Below are 15,983 nucleotides of genomic sequence, written 5' to 3' on the forward strand. Positions count from 1 at the left end.
CAGAAAATTATTTTTTTTTCATATCTAATCTGAACTGCCCTGGTACAATTTAAGGCCATTTCCTCTCATCCTTCCACCTGAGACAAGGCAAAGAGACCCACTCCCACCTGGCTACAACCTCCTTTCAGGTCATAAAGATTGATGAGGTCCCCCCCAGTCCTTCTTTTCTCCAGATGCAACAACCCCAGCTCACTCAGCCATGCCTCTTAGGACATTTTCCAGACCCTTTGCCAGCTTTCTTACCATTCTGTGGACATACTATTAAGATATTCTGCATACTAATGTAAAAAAAATTATGCAGTGATACTTTGTAAATTATGAAAATTTTCTTTATTAAAATGCAATACTTTATTTTAGCATTAATAGTTGATCTGAAGTATTTCTTTTCTCACTAGGTCTCTTTTGGTCCTGGATGACATCTGGGATTCCTGGGTGTTAAAAGCATTTGATAATCAATGTCAGGTACTCATCACGAGCAGGGACAGGAGTGTAACAGATGCTGTGGCTGGTAAGGAACACTTCCCTCTCCTGCACCACAGATTTTGTGTGTCTGTGTCTGCAGTTTGTTCATGTGAGCTTTCAAAAGCATCTGATAGAATCTGTCTATCAATCTGTGCACAAGTGGCAAGGCTTTAGAATTCTGCTTTGAAACACTTAATGTTCTCTGTGAAATAAGGGTTGTATGTTATCCTGAAAGTTATGTGTTTACATTGATAAGTGTAGTAATTCTCAACAGAGGAAATTAACCTCTGTGGCACTGGTGCTGTTAGACAGATTATCTTTATACTGTTCACCAGTGACTGCCTGTAATGCATTTGTAAGTATTAGCTTATGGTCTGGTTTTGTCTGTGTATATATCTCTAATGCAAGCTGATTCTGATAAGTAGAATTTATACTCTTCTTAGTCCTATAAAATACTATGCAAAAAGTTATGAAGCTTTGCTCCAGATTTTACTTGGAAAATATTTTGAATTTCAATATGGTTTTTTGCATTCATTGAAATTTTTTCCATGTTTCTGTTTCTAGGCAATAAATATGAGGTTCATGTGGAAAGTGGACTAGCACATGAGAAAGGACTGGAGATTTTATCCCTGTTTGTGAACATGAAAATATCAGAACTTCCAGAACAAGCTAACTCTCTTGTAAGAGAATGCAAAGGTATTCTAGTTGCTCTTCCTCGTACAATTTACCACTGAATTTTATTTCTGTAGTTCGATTTAAAAATAGAGAAGGGAACATCCTTTAATACTGTATATGTTAAGTAAAATACAACTGCTTGTTAAATATTTTGAGGGGTTTTTTTTAAGCTTAGCAGAAGTCTCATGTTGATTTTTGGGCAGTTTTCTTCAGTATGTTTTCTCTCAGCATCACAATTACACTTAAATATGGGGAGTTTGCAAGTGTCAACATGGAGTGTTTATTTTATCTCTGTTTCACACCTCAATAATTTAATCATGTATTGGGAATACTACTTGTTTCAGTCACATGACCATCAGCTGTTGGATTGTGTTCCTTGATGACCTCTAAATTTGATTTAATCGTTTTCTTCAGGTTCTCCTCTCGTGATATCCTTGATAGGTGCATTACTACGAGACTTCCCAAGCCGCTGGGAGTACTATCTCAGGCAGCTGCAGAATAAGCAGTTTAAAAGAATAAGAAAATCATCTTCTTATGATTACGAAGCCCTTGATGAAGCAATGTCCATAAGTGTTGAGCAGTTGGATGACAATTACAAAGACTACTATAAAGACCTTTCTATCCTCCCAAAAGATGTTAAAGTACCTACTAAGGTAATAAAGGCAGTGCAGAAATCTTGTGATTTTTTAATGAGATACAAACAACAAAAAGAAATTCTCAAAGAATTTCTCAAAGAATTCTTAAAGAATTCTCAAAATTTATAATTGTCATGTATAACTTATACGGTATGTAACTTAATAATAATTGCTAGATTGGGTAGATTTGTTCCATTATTGCATCATGACTTGTATTGTTAGTAGTGAAACTAATATAGGCATAACTGAATAAACATATTCATACTGTTAAAGTTTAATCTGCATTCTGTATATTGTTCTTTAATTAGATTATAATTGAGCTGACTGACAACTTGAAAAATGTTATGTGGAATTTGTCTCCTTTTATGGTCACCATAAATCAGCACAAATAAACAAATATAGGCTGAGTTCTAATATCTGTCCTGTGGTTTGGTAAGAAGGAATTGTTACCTTATTGAATTGGTTATTATCCTTTGTGTCTATGTTTGTTAGCATGCGTTTTATTGACAGTTAATTGGTAGTCTTTTCTAATATTCATACAAATCATATTACGACTTGGTTCCGATTCTCTTCTCTGTTAATGTGTAAATACTTTTTAGGTTCTCTGTATTCTTTGGGATATGGAAACTGAAGAAGTTGAAGATATACTACAGGAATTTGTTAACAAATCACTGTTGTTCTGTGATCGTAATGGGAAGTCATTCCATTATTATTTACATGATCTTCAGCTTGACTTTCTCACAGAGAAGAACCGCAACCAGCTCCAGGTAGCGTACCAACTGATAGTTTCATTCAACTTTACTCTCCAAAGATGGGCATCTTTCAGAAGATGTTCCTTTGTAAAATGGTACCCTGAGTAGCTTCATAGCATAGGTCCAAATTAAATTTAACTTAAAGCTGACTAATTAAAAATATTTCTTTTCAACTTGAAACTGTAGGGGGATTTCATGAGGGTTCCATCTGCAGCTAACAGACTAAACTGAGAGAAGACTCTGTAACCATTATTTCTCTATCAGATGTTTCCAGCAGGAGATGTAATGTTTCACTGTTCGTTCCAAAGACATCAAGGCCCAACCAGAATAGGAAACTTCTTATTTAATGCAGAGAAATGCTTTTTGCTCCCTTTTTTTCAATTTAACACAGTACTTTCAGGAAGATGGCCTGTAAGTTTGGCTCGGTTTTGGTTCTGAAGGATAAGACAGAAGGAGTAGATATGAAGAAAAGGCAAGTTTTTTGTCTTGCTTTAGATCTTCATATGTAAGGATTTTTTTTTTCTTTTTTTTGTTTGCTACCCACATTTAAGATGAAGAGAGATTTGGTAGTTAATCTCAGTCTGAGAAGGAGGGTTAACAGCTTGCTTTTCTGTCTTTCAATATACTGAAGATGTTTCTGGAGAAGTTTTTAGCAGTAAATTAGGTTAGGTGTACAATTTTTGGAAGGTAAGCTTTTTTTATTTCACTGTTAATGTATTACAATTGAGAAACAATATTATTCCTCAATGCTATTTACAATGTAATAATAATACTTATAATTCCTCAGTGCCAAAAGTATGTTTTTCTTCACTTTGCAGGAGCTACATAAAAACATAGTAAATCAGTACAAGAAATACTACAAGCTTAATACACCTGTTTTGTCTCAAGAGGATTGCATGTACTGGTATAATTTTCTAGCATATCACATGGCAGGTGCCAAAATGCAGCAGGTAGGTTCTGACAGGTGTCCTGTGCTTCCCTTTTTCACCCACTCTTACCTCTGCTTTTCGCTCCAGGCCTTCTCCCCGTTGAGCCTCTCTTCCCCTTGACTTTAGTCCAGCTGGGTGAACACTCAACACAGGGTCTTTAGGAGGTCTTCTGATTAATCACTGTCCCTTACTTTATTTCTACTCTTTGTATCTTGTCTTTTCAACCAGTTTTTGAGAGGATTTCTTATTTTATACCATAATGGATTGTGGTTTTCTTTTCCTTTATAAGATGCTTTAATAATAAGTCTTCTTTAAACCTTTTTGCAAACTCAAGCTCTCTTTGTTGTGTAATAATACAAGTAAATTGATTTCATCAGATCATTTTATCAGTTAGTTACTTTTTTATCTTCAGAAGTCTTCTTAGCTTTTTCCTCTTATGTCAAAGAGAGTTGTATGTAAAAATTCATTATCTGATTTCAGTAGCAAAAAAACCCCATCAAGAAGAGTTTGTTGGGCAAGTCTCTTGTTTCCACAATTGTCTTAGCACCTTAAAAAAGTTGCTGACATTTTTGCCAACTACTCTTCTTTAGATATTGAGTTATTATAAGATGCAAATCATGCAGAAAGAGTAATAATTGGTAGTTTCACTTGAATTTGAGTTTCAAATGTCTTGAATAGTGTTTGGTCCTGGTTGTTAATGGCTTTATTTCATGTGTACTCAAACCTTTTCTTTTGAGCTTCTTTCAAGATGGTTCATCTGACTTTTCATATAATACACTTAATGGATTTATCTCTTATAGGAACCTTCATAATTAATGTTGGCTACAAATCTAGGTGTTTTGGATGATATTTATTTTATTATCTTAGTATCTTTAGTTTCAGTGTTTTTATTAGCAGCCTTTCTACATCTTGTAGAATTAGCTTCTCAGAAGTTTTTAGCCTGGCTTATTGTGCTTATAGTGCTTATATGCTTCCTAGATTTTATGTTCCATGTATCACTCATTTTTCATTATTTAGAAATAATTTCTACTTGTTGGAAGGCTAATAAAGCTAGGAGGTATTTCTTTTTCTTTATTTAATGATGATAATATTTTAATCCTTGTGGAATTTATTGATTTTAAATTGGAATATGCTTTACACCTGTGCAGTGTTGCTGCTAAACAGTTTTTCTTGAGGAAGTCTAAAGAAAACATTGGACCAATACTTGTTAAAGATGGTCATCTAACTAATCGGGATAAAGTTCAATGCTTCTTTTTATCTGAATATTTAATAATACTGACAGACCTTGTGTGCCCAGCCCCCTGGTTTTGAGGACCGTGAGGGTGGGAACAGGGACTTTTCATTTGTGGGGACAAATGTGAAATTGTAAGGGACTGGCTGGATCAGTTGAATTTCACAAGTCCATAGGGCCTGATATGATACAACCCAGAGCACTGAAGGAATTAAGGATGCTGTGGCAGGACTCCCTTGATCATTTACCAATGGTTTTAGAAGTTTCAGCATCTCTTAGGAAGATCAACAATCATTATTAGCAGTGATCTTTGCTAGACTGGACTAGAAGAAGCTTTTTTAGAGTTAAAAAAAACAGGTCTCATGTGCTGTAAAAGTCAAGAATTGCTCTGTACCTCCATCTCCTGTCTGACTAGGTGTAGTTTAAAATAACAAACTTAACCATCTGTACACTGAATTTTTATAACTGAACAATTAAGATGCAGGAAACAGGAAATTACCTGAGTTTTCAACCTGAGATGGTTGTACTGAAGTATATTAAATACCTAATCTATTTCCTGTGTTTTTCTTTCTCCCCCTAAGTAGATTCTGTCCTGAAACTTACACTCTGAACTTGAATTTGTATTTCTTTTAGGAGCTCCGTGACCTTATGTTTTCTTTAGATTGGATTAAAGCTAAAACAGAATTGGTGGGGCCTGCTCATCTGATTCATGAATATGTAGAATATAGTTCAGTCCTGGATCAAAAGGTATGATTTTAAAAGGTAAATGGTCAGTTGGTTCCAAATATAATTTTCTGTTTCATAATTGCATTTTGTTGGATGTATGTGTATGGCAGGTATATAGAACGCTTATAAAACCAAAGCATGAAAACAATATTAAATTTAACTTTAACTTGGAGAAGATAAAAATGAAGGAAACTCATAGTTTTCTGTTTGTTTTAACTTCAGTGTGTAAGTGGTTTGCCATGGAACTCAATAACTATAGTGATCAATACCTAGGGATGGGTACATAAGATACTCTGCTTTTGAGGAGGCATAAAATTATGCTGACCTCTTTGAATAGTCGTTCTGATATTTCACACTGCTTAAGTGACTTGAGTAAGTCACTTTCACACAGTGCTTAATAGTGACTTGAATAAGACACTATTGCTAGTATTCTTTGTCTGAAAAATAAGGATATTGTGCTTTCTGAATAGGATAATGAAATATTTCAATCTACTGTATGTATTTGTTAATATAACTTATAGAAAAACAGAGCTAAGGGCTTCTGTAAGAATATTAGGTGTATAGAAATTTTTAAAAGCAAGGAAATAAATCTAAGATAAATCTATGTTATCAAATGTCTGCTCTATACTTAGGATAGCACAGTGCGTGAGAATTTCCAGGAGTTTCTGTCCTTAAATGGGCACCTTCTTGGACGGCAGCCGTTTCCTGACATCATTCAGCTGGGTCTTTGCCAGCCCGAGACATCAGAGGTGTATCAACAGGCCAAGCTACATGCTCAAAGGGAAACAGGAGCATTTTATTTGGAGTGGATGTAAGTAGCTGCAGCCCAATTGGTGTTATGCTGATCCCTTGACCAAGGAAATAATTTAATGTACAACTAAATACCATGTATGGTAATAAAAGGATCTTTTTAAGAACTGCTGCAGTTTTCTTCTGGGGAAAGAAGGTGTAATAATTTTCAAGAACTTGTGGGAGAAGGGGAGCCCTGTGTTTGTAAGGTGACAACTTAGTAATAATTACATAAAAATATTGTGATATATTTACTTCTGTGATCAATTATTGTTCATTTTAAATAACAATGCATAGTTAAAAATATGATACTTTGAATCTTCCTTAACTAGTTTTATTTTAAAGTTAGAATTGTAGTGCCAGTATTAATAGGGTATGTTAGAGTATGTTTTTAGGTTTTAAAGTAAACTGTGACTTTAGAAAGAAGAGGATTTGTGCTAACTTGTTAAGTTTTATAATGTAGCGAGATGGGAAATTGTAATCTCTACACAATCTTGAAACTTCTCCAATTTAAACAATTCTTTGCTGTTATTGTATTTTTGGAAGTTGTTTAAGGAAAAGGTATACAGATCTACACATTTTCCCAGCCTTGTCCAATAGTCGGTTGACCACATAACTCTCTTTGATTCTGTATGATGTTTCTCTTCTGATATTTGTAGTACTTGGTGCTTATAAAGTGAGTGACTCCATGTCAAGCAGTTATAGTATGAACCGGGCAGATTAGTCTCCTCTTTGAATATTTTGTTAGCTGCTTGGAAATTGCATGGTTCAGGAGAGTCGATATCCAGTTAGTTCAGGAGAGAGATGTTTTGGTCATTATCACCAAGTCATCTCATTAAGTGCCAGCTATCTGTGTTAAGATCTGGCTAAACAGGATGATTGTGATTGCTACTAACTCTTAAGTTTTTGTTGAAGTGAGGCAAGGGTCATCTAAGGTGAGTTAGATTCTGTACCTAATCTGTGTTTGAAAAGTGGTGATAGTCACAGATCTTATTTCGCTATCTAGGGATAAGAATCAAGCCATTGTCATGGAAATTAAGGAAATTTGCAAAGATCTAAGCAAGTCTACAAGTATTTCTTAATATACTTGAAAAGGAAGAGTTCTCCTGCAGGAGAACAAGAATTCTCAGGAAAAAGTCTATAATTGGAAATAGCATATTTCAGATCATAAAAATGTTGCCTTTCTTGGTATCTAAGCTGGAACTGTTGGAGCACAATACAAACCCTTGAGTGAATGTTGTACTTTGTTTCCTTTATTAGTTCAGCATGAAGGCTGAGAGGTGGGGTGTAGTGGGTTGTTTGTTTTGTTTGTTTATAAAGCTTGCTGCTCAAGATGTATGAAAAATTGTTAATCTTCTTAGAGATGATGTTGAATAATACAAAACACTCATCTAAATAATTGTCTTACCCTGTAGAAATAAAAAATCCTTGAAGAATCTCTACCGTCTGGTTGTTCGTCCACATAGAGATGCAGTTTACCATGCCTGCTTTTCTAAGGATAAACAACGAATAGCATCATGTGGAGCTGATAAAACTCTTCAGGTAAGACCCCTGCGAATGAGTCAAAAGAGATGCTGTGTACCATTTCAAAAACTTTTCTTGAACAGTCCTGTCACTTTTCTTCTGTTGCTATGTGGAAATACTTGGATCTAGATTGTGATTGAAGACAAATGATTGAGTTGCATGTTCAGAATGGTAAACATTATCCTCAAGAGCTGAATAGTGGGTTTTTAGAGTTTGTACCCTCACTGGCCAAATGTGTGAACATGAGATGATATGGAAAAGGTCACAGCCCAGCAATGCACCCCAGCTTATTTAATATTTGCTTGCAAAAAATGTTATTTCCAATCACAGTAGACCTTCTGCAGTACTGCAGAGCAGTAAGGTGTTTTAGGTACAGCTTTACTATTTATATGGGACGGTAGGGGATGTTATGCCACTTTGGTGTTTAATTGATGAAATGCCTTAATGCATAAGAAATACATCCATGCAGAAAACGCCTGAGGCTGAGGACAGTATTAAATTGGATACAGTCCCAAAGTGCTTAGAAAGCAGATTAGAAGAGACAGAGAGGAACGTGACTAATATAAATTTGCCAGCAGTCTGCCTGGAGGGGAGTCAGCCAGCTCTCGAGAAAACTAGCAATCAGCCAGCCAGTAACCTGGTAAAGTACCCATATTCAGACAGCCAAAGGTAAGGGAAAAGAACAACTTTGTTGCAAACCTTTGGTATTGTTTTGGATGCTTGAGAAGTTGAGTACTAAGTTGCTGCTCATTTGGCTACTTATTGTGTTGTTACTGGGTTTTTTATTTGCTTATTTTATTTGCTGGCCTGGACAGAATTTTGATCATGGCATCCACTCAGAAGATGTCTGGTGGATGTACTCATGCTGTGCTGTAATTTCTGTGCTGGGCTTCTCTACTTAATGGCCTCATTATTGACACTGCAGATTGCTTATTTTTTTCTTCATTTTATGCCCCACTAAACTTTCATTGAAGAAATAATAGAAAAAATAGCCAAAATTTTTTTGTTTTTAAACTTTGAGCTTATTAATGTTTTTTCTAATTATGGCTTAAGCTTTTCAGTTTTCAAGGCTACTTAAAAAAATAATTGCTGGATTAAGAACAGATACTCTGCAGAACTGTGAAGGTAGATTGCCTGTTACTTCAGTACTTATGTTCTTATTTGAACAAATACCGACCATTTAATTGTCATTGGTATTTCTGTTCAATAAAAAAAATCTGAAAAGTACTCTAAAGAACATCTTGCAGTTTGTTTTAATAATTAAGAATATGTAACCTAAGATGGAAAAGGACACCTGATTTCCACCCCCTGCCCACCCCACACTGTAAAGTTAAATGGTAGAATTTGAGGAAATTGATTAATATGTAGCACTTTTCCCCAACTGTCCTTTCATTGCCTATATCTAACTTGAGACTGAAATGTGTGACAATTTTACTGTCAATTTTTCCCTACTTATTTTTGTTTTTTTGTTTCTCCAATTATCAATTCTATTGAAATTCTTACTTTAGATGTATGGGTGCCTCATACATATAAAACTGGAATTTGTAGTTTTATAAATATCTTAGACTTTGTTAATAGATTGCGTTTTCCAGTTACTCTTAAAACAGGCTGTGAAAGGGCATGGCTCTTAGCTTAGAGTGGGGGTAGAACAAAAGTATTTTGAAAAATCAATTTTCACTAGTTCTCTCTCTTACAATTTCTATTGTCCTTGGAGGACTTTATAATTACGTTATAATCCCTGAAATTATGAATGCTTTCAAAAATCAACCCTTTTTTTAAGAGCTTACATAAAGAGAGCTGTTTGAGATTTTAAAAGAAACCCATATACGTGTTTTCAAACTGTCTGCAAGTTATAAGGTTTTACTGTTCCTTGGTTTAGGTGTTTAAAGCAGAAAGTGGAGAGAGACTCCTGGAGATAAATGCCCACGATGATGAAATACTCTGTTGCACTTTTTCTGCAGATGGTGAATTTGTAGCAACTTGTTCAAGTGATAAAAAAGTCAAGGTAAGGAAAAGATTATTCTTTTTTAAAAACTTGTAATTTGAATTTTTGTTTAACTCAGTACAGATTCTTAAAACTAAAAGGTGTTTTAAACTGTCTTAAATATTATGTGGACCATTTAATACTTGACAAACAGAAAAGCTCCACTTGTTACATGGAATAAAAGATACTTAATGTTAACATGATGCATGCAGAATTAACCACTTATTTTATTTGTATCATCTGATGTTTCTTTTTAAATAGAAGACAATGTGTTCAGGGTCCAGTCCTATTCACAATATGAGATGAATCTATCCATAATTCTATTTTAATGTTTCTTTTCTGTTACCTTTGAAATAGTTGGCATTTTTAATTCCTCATTATAGTAACAAAATCTTGTTGGAAATCCAGACATTATTTGATTCTAATCTGAATTATAACCTTTCTTTTCATAAAGTCTTGTTTCTTTTTTTTTTAATATATAATCCTTCCTCTTCAAAATATTTTTGAGGGTTGTTAGAAGTGTTTTAGGACTATCTGTATTTCAGCATAATTTCTGGATTTTTAAAAACAATTACTTTAAATACATTTAAAAGTGTGTTTCATCTTTTAATTCTGCTTAGGTCTGGAATTCAAGAACAGGCCAGTGTAGGTGTGTGTATGAAGAACACTCCGAGCAGGTCAATTGTTGCCAGTTCAATAACAAAAGTGGTCAGTACCTTCTGGCCACCTGCTCAAATGACACTTTCATCAAAGTAAGTGGAAAAGGTTGAGATTATTCTCATGCTGTTTGTCATAACAGAGTAGTTGTTGATGTATAAATTTATCTAAACACTGTGAAGTAATGGTTTTTTAAATGAGCCTGGTAGAACAGACATGGCTACAGATCAAGAGTATTGACTACAGCTCTGCTATCAGATTTCAGCAAGGCAGAATAGAAGTGTCTTTACTCAGCAGAGGAGAATGGGCAAGTGCTCTGTTGGTAGGGCATGAAGGTGAGGGCTTTGGTCTGATGATACTCAAGATTGCTCAAGACTAACTTGAGAGATTTCATTTTTGTTGAAGTGTGTAAGCTACATAACTCTGGTTTAGGAAGCTGAAAAAGAATGAGGCAGGACAAAGCTTTTTCTCAGTCTGAGGCAACTTTCAGTAATTTTGTGCTGGTCAGGGGCCTTGTCTGCACCGTACAGAAAGTTTTAACTAGATTTATGTAATTCTGATGTTAATAGTTTTCATGCATCTTAGCAGATTGAGGTAAATTGTAGGTTAGCCCAGGGCATAGTATCTAGTCCATGAGCATGTGGGTAAAACTAAGAAAAAAAATAAAAGTGGTGTTTTGGTTGCCAGTGTATGATTTTGAGAAGAGCATGAACGATCTGTCTTTGAATAATTCATTAATATGATGATATTTATATGTTTATTTCTGTTACAGATTTGGGATTTGAATAAAAAATACTGCAGAAATACAATGATAGGTCATGAAAATTCTGTCAATCACTGCAGATTTTCACCAAATGATGAATATGTTGCTAGCTGCTCAACAGATGGAACAGTAAAGGTATCCAGTATATTTTTAAATCAGCCCTTCATTTTGATGATGGATGGGCAGGTTTAGCATCAAATGCAAAATATGTATAAGAAAATTTTGTGTCTGCACGATCAGCTTTAATGAATTAAATCCTGACACAGTTGATTATTGATCTCATCTGTAATGCAAGATTTTGAAATGGCTTGTCCAGTACCCGGAAAAAAAAGTTGACTGCTTGTAGTTACGAAGAAATTCTAACTACCCTCATATTGAACATTTTTGCCTCCTAATGCACTTTGTTAAGAAAACTTGAGTGGGGAGTCAAAATTGTTTAACCAGAAATAGTAGTAAGTTTTTAGGTTATTTGAAAGTTTTGTCATCTCTGAAAATGAATTTTGAAGAGACATAAAAATTAAGAGCAATTTCCATGTGCCATTTACTTGTATGCACTAGAAGAAAACTGTGAGGTTTGTGTTTTTCTGAGAGTGTAAGTATTATTTTTACTGCCTTTAGTTGCAACAGAATTATGGTATTTCAGAATTGAAATTCTTTAAACACTTATATTTCTATGTAGTTGATAGTTGTCCATAAGGAAAAATGTGGTGAAGGGGACAGAAGTTTCCTAGATTTTTGGCAGGTCCCTCAGTGAAGTTAAGATGGAAAGCTAAATGTGTGCCGTATTTCTCGTGGTGAGTAGGTTGTTTACAGAGTTGCAGGGCAGGTGTTATTTTTGGTTACATTTTTTTTTAAAGTAGAAGTTCAGGCAGCATTGTAGCTGGAATTATAGGAGGGAAAAACTGAAGGAGAAGGTTCTGCTGCAACATAGTCCTTCCTCTTTGTGGTTTGTTTTTATTTCTTAATTTGTTTTCTTCCTTTTTTAATAAGTAAATCATTTGGACTCGTGAATATTCTAATGCTATTAGTTGACTGGGGAAGGTAACAAAGGGCTTTTGTATTTTATTCCCTGCCCTTTTTTCTTAAGAAGTACTTGGGAGCTCTCTCCTGTTGTATTCTGTACCTACATCAGCCAAGAGATTGTGTCTATTTCCTATTTATTCCAGCTTTGGGAATCACGCTCAGGAAATGAACTGAAAAGTATTGAGATAAAAGATTTCTTTAAAAATGCAGATGAACAACCAGATGATGTGGAGGTTTTAGTAAAATGTTGCTCCTGGTCCAGAAATGGTGACAAGATTTTGGTGGTAGCCAAAAATAAACTTTTGGTAAGTACCTCACTTTAGTAATCTTTTGGAGGTAATGTACAACAGTATAGGTAGAAATTATGATTACAGATGAAATTCCAGGCCATTACAATCTTTCAGATAGAAGTGCCTGATTTCGAGTGTGACTAAACAAAAATATATGGCCAACAAACCTGTTACTAAGAGAAATACCTTCTGAATTCAAAAATGTACAGGGTTGAGCATATAGGCTGTTTGTCAGTAGTAAAGTCATTCAAACAGGGTTTCTATTGTAATTATGTGTTCACAGCTTTTTGACATCAACACCTGTGGTTTGTTAACTCAAGTCATTGTCAGTCATCACAGCACAATCCAATACTGTGACTTCTGTCCTGGGGATGAGTTAGTAGCAGTTGCTTTGTCTCACTGCTCTGTTGAGGTAAGTGTCTGCAGTATACCACTGAAGACTACTTTAAATGTTTAATTTGTCCTGATAGTTTCTTGGATGCAGAGATAAAACAAATGCTAATTTAGCAGGCTTTTGGTGTGCTCCATTCTTTTTAGTTTTCATTTGCTTCTTAAATTTAAAATACTGGCTGGAAAATATTTTTTAAAGTTACATGTTCACTTTGGACAATGGAACCCTTTATCTAAAACTTGACTAGTCTACTAAGTTTATCTAAATCTACTCATGTCACTCTCAGGAGTATTGCTTAACTCAAACCAAATACTCTCTCCTTCTGTGTGCTGGTACATAAGAAGGAAGGAAACATATAGAATAACTCTGAGGCTAGCATGGCTAGGGTAGGTATGTACAAATCCCAAGTTTGGGGTTGGGGTTAGTTTGAGGTTTTTTGTTATTGTTGTTTTGGGGTCTTTTGGTTTTTCAATCTGTACGGTCAAGTAGAACTTGTATTTTCTTTATAATGTGATTTTTTTTTTTTTGCCTGTGTCTTTTAAAATCATGGAAGTCAAAGAGGCTGCTGATTCCATTTCCCTGCCCATTGAAATCTGATAAGTAGGCACAGTTCTTGTTACATTTGATTTCAGAATAAGAATTAAGAAAATACTAGAATGCATAATAATTGTCTTAATTAATAAGTACGTAATTAGTTAATAAGCAATTAGTGTACTTGCACTATTTTCATTGTAAATGCAATCTAAATATTTTTGAGTTTTTCTTTCATATTTTATTCTAGTTATGGAATATTAAGTCTTTATCAAAAGTGGCATATTGCAGAGGACACATGAGCTGGGTTCACTGTGTGGCATTTTCACCAGATGGATCTTTATTTCTGACTTCATCTGATGACCAGACAATACGTGTAAGATGACTTTTCTTTTTTGAAATACCTGAATTTAGATAGGTATTACGTCACTCATTTAAGGAATTGTTTTCTGTAAAATCATATATAAACTATATAAAAATATACTTCCGCATTTGGTATGGAAGTTTGTAGTCAATATAAATTTAAATATTTGTTATAAAATAATTCACATATGCAGTAAAATGTGCTGGCTTTTTTGCTTTATTTACTGTTTATCTAAATTTCCTCTATAGCTATATGATATTTTAATGTCTGGTTGCACTTCAAGAGTAATTATAACCTTCTATTTGGTTTTACATTTTATCTGAATTGGGAATTTTGAAGGTTTTTGAGGATTCTAGCAGATTTGATATGTTTCATTGTTAGTTATATTTGCTGTTAATATTTGGGATAGATTTCTGTAATTGCAATGTCTCATTAAAACCTGTGAAAATATAACTATATCTTACCAAGGTAACCTTTCCCTTTCTCCCGAGTTAACGCATACATTCCTGAAAGTTTGAAAGCAATTAAAATCTAGAAATCTGTATTTCATATTTTTTGTAATTGGATTTTCATGCTGATCTTTGTATAAGAAAAGTTTGGATATTACAGCTATGACTCTAAACACAGGGGAGTCTTGTAGTCAGCCTGGAAAAATAAGTTCTATTTCATCTGTTGGAACCACTGTAGTAATTGCACTACGTTCCCTAATATCAAAAACAGCAGAAGCATCATTTTCATTGTTTTAAAAAGTCAGTGTTACTTGCAATTTTTATAAGCCTTTGGTTTACAGGTGCTGTTGCTCAGCAAGTTTTATGTCTTGTTCTTTACTAAAGCTAATGAAATACTGTGTTCTTCAACAGATCTGGGAAACAAAGAAGGTGTGCAAGTCTTCTGATGCTGTGCTGAAGAGTGAACTAGATGTTGTGTTTCACAATGGTGAAGTGATGATTTTAGCCATCTACAATCAGAAGAATTTACAAGTAAGATGCATTTACTAATACTTTAGTATGTTTGACTGTTACCCGCAAATTTCAGTAGAAAACTGAGGAAGCACTGACAGAACCTCTTGTTCTTGGCTTTCAAGAGTTGAATCTGTAGCAGATAACTCAGGTGTGATAACCATTTTGTATCTAGAAACTGTGCCTAGTTTAGTAAGTGAAAAAATGGGGTTTGAGGGGAAATTTCTACACTGATGTTGAAACTGAGTCTGGATGCATAGGACCAGAACTCCAATCCCTTCATGTTGGGGGTCTGTGGGCCCTCCAGGTGGCTCAGATGTGCACAGGAATGTGTATGTGTGCAGCACCTATAGACCAGGTGTTACACAGCAAATTATGTGCTGCTTCAAAGCTCTGTGTAGCAGCTGAAGGAATCATCTCAAACTGGGGCAGTGAGAGGTGTGAGCCCAGATTTGCACTAAAGGAAACAGTGGCTATACTCTCACTACTGTGGTCCCTGCCACACCAAATGCTAAGTACACCAACATCCAAAGTGGTTTATGAAAGTAACTAGTACTTTAAAATTTGTAACTGTTCCCTTTGTCATTCTCAGCTCTATATTGTAATTTTTTTTAAGTTTAAATTTTAAAATATTGTAGTACCTTAATTGCCTTCCTATTTTACAGCTTATCAATGGAAATACAGACAATGTTATTATGCAGACAGCAGCCCAAGAATCCCCCATTTCCTGCTGTTGCTTAAGTGAAGATCTTAAATTTGCAGCTTTTGGACAGGAGAGTGGAACAATAAAGGTATTAAATCCTAAATCTGATTTTTAAAATAGTAGGAAAACACACTTATGCTTTTTCTTTTAAAATAAATGTCATTTGGATGACTTCATTAATAATACTCTTCAGTATAGTAATTCAATTTACATTTGTGAGTGATGTCTAAATTAAAATGACTTAAAGGTAATGCTAATAATCTAGCTCTGAATTTCATTTTACCCAGACTAAGCTAATAGGAATTTTTCGTTATTCCAATCCAGTGACTTAAAATCATGTATTTACAATCTCATGTAATTTAAGAAAGAATTTGTATGTTCTTGTTTTCCTCAAGTGTGTCAAATAAATGCAATTATTGCATTCTTCATTGTAAAGGTACTACAGTTGTCAGATGGGAAGGTTCTGAAGTCCTGGGAGGCCTACAGGACATCTGTGCAGCACTGTCGATTTACACCTGACTGTCAGACTCTCATCTCAAGTGCTCATGATCCAGTTATACAGGTTTGGGCAATATTTAAAAAGTTAATGCTGTAA

At 34.6% G+C, this 15,983-nt stretch overlaps 1 protein-coding gene across 7 annotated transcripts in view; it reads left to right on the forward strand.

Annotated features, from left to right (window-relative positions):
- APAF1 (apoptotic peptidase activating factor 1) overlaps positions 1 to 15,983 on the forward strand; it is a 31,090-nt gene that overhangs the window by 7,076 nt on the left and 8,031 nt on the right. For 3 of the 7 annotated variants that reach the window (XM_030262013.4, XM_030262034.4, XM_002190092.6), the window contains exons 6-22: positions 396 to 508; positions 1,027 to 1,158; positions 1,552 to 1,790; positions 2,372 to 2,539; positions 3,343 to 3,474; positions 5,318 to 5,431; positions 6,043 to 6,221; positions 7,615 to 7,741; positions 9,603 to 9,728; positions 10,328 to 10,459; positions 11,137 to 11,262; positions 12,294 to 12,455; positions 12,724 to 12,852; positions 13,613 to 13,738; positions 14,587 to 14,706; positions 15,351 to 15,476; positions 15,825 to 15,950. In XM_030262013.4, the coding sequence (XP_030117873.3) occupies positions 396 to 508; positions 1,027 to 1,158; positions 1,552 to 1,790; positions 2,372 to 2,539; positions 3,343 to 3,474; positions 5,318 to 5,431; positions 6,043 to 6,221; positions 7,615 to 7,741; positions 9,603 to 9,728; positions 10,328 to 10,459; positions 11,137 to 11,262; positions 12,294 to 12,455; positions 12,724 to 12,852; positions 13,613 to 13,738; positions 14,587 to 14,706; positions 15,351 to 15,476; positions 15,825 to 15,950 (2,377 nt within the window). Of the gene's footprint in view, positions 1 to 395; positions 509 to 1,026; positions 1,159 to 1,551; positions 1,791 to 2,371; positions 2,540 to 3,342; positions 3,475 to 5,317; positions 5,447 to 6,042; positions 6,222 to 7,614; positions 7,742 to 8,298; positions 8,393 to 9,602; positions 9,731 to 10,327; positions 10,460 to 11,136; positions 11,263 to 12,293; positions 12,456 to 12,723; positions 12,853 to 13,612; positions 13,739 to 14,586; positions 14,707 to 15,350; positions 15,477 to 15,824; positions 15,951 to 15,983 lie in introns of those variants that run through there. The other 4 variants (XM_041713491.2, XM_032746256.3, XM_032746257.3 and 1 more) reach the window with 4 other exon arrangements.

This window comes from Taeniopygia guttata, chromosome 1A (genome assembly GCF_048771995.1).
Source record: "Taeniopygia guttata chromosome 1A, bTaeGut7.mat, whole genome shotgun sequence".
Taxonomy (NCBI): domain Eukaryota; kingdom Metazoa; phylum Chordata; class Aves; order Passeriformes; family Estrildidae; genus Taeniopygia; species Taeniopygia guttata.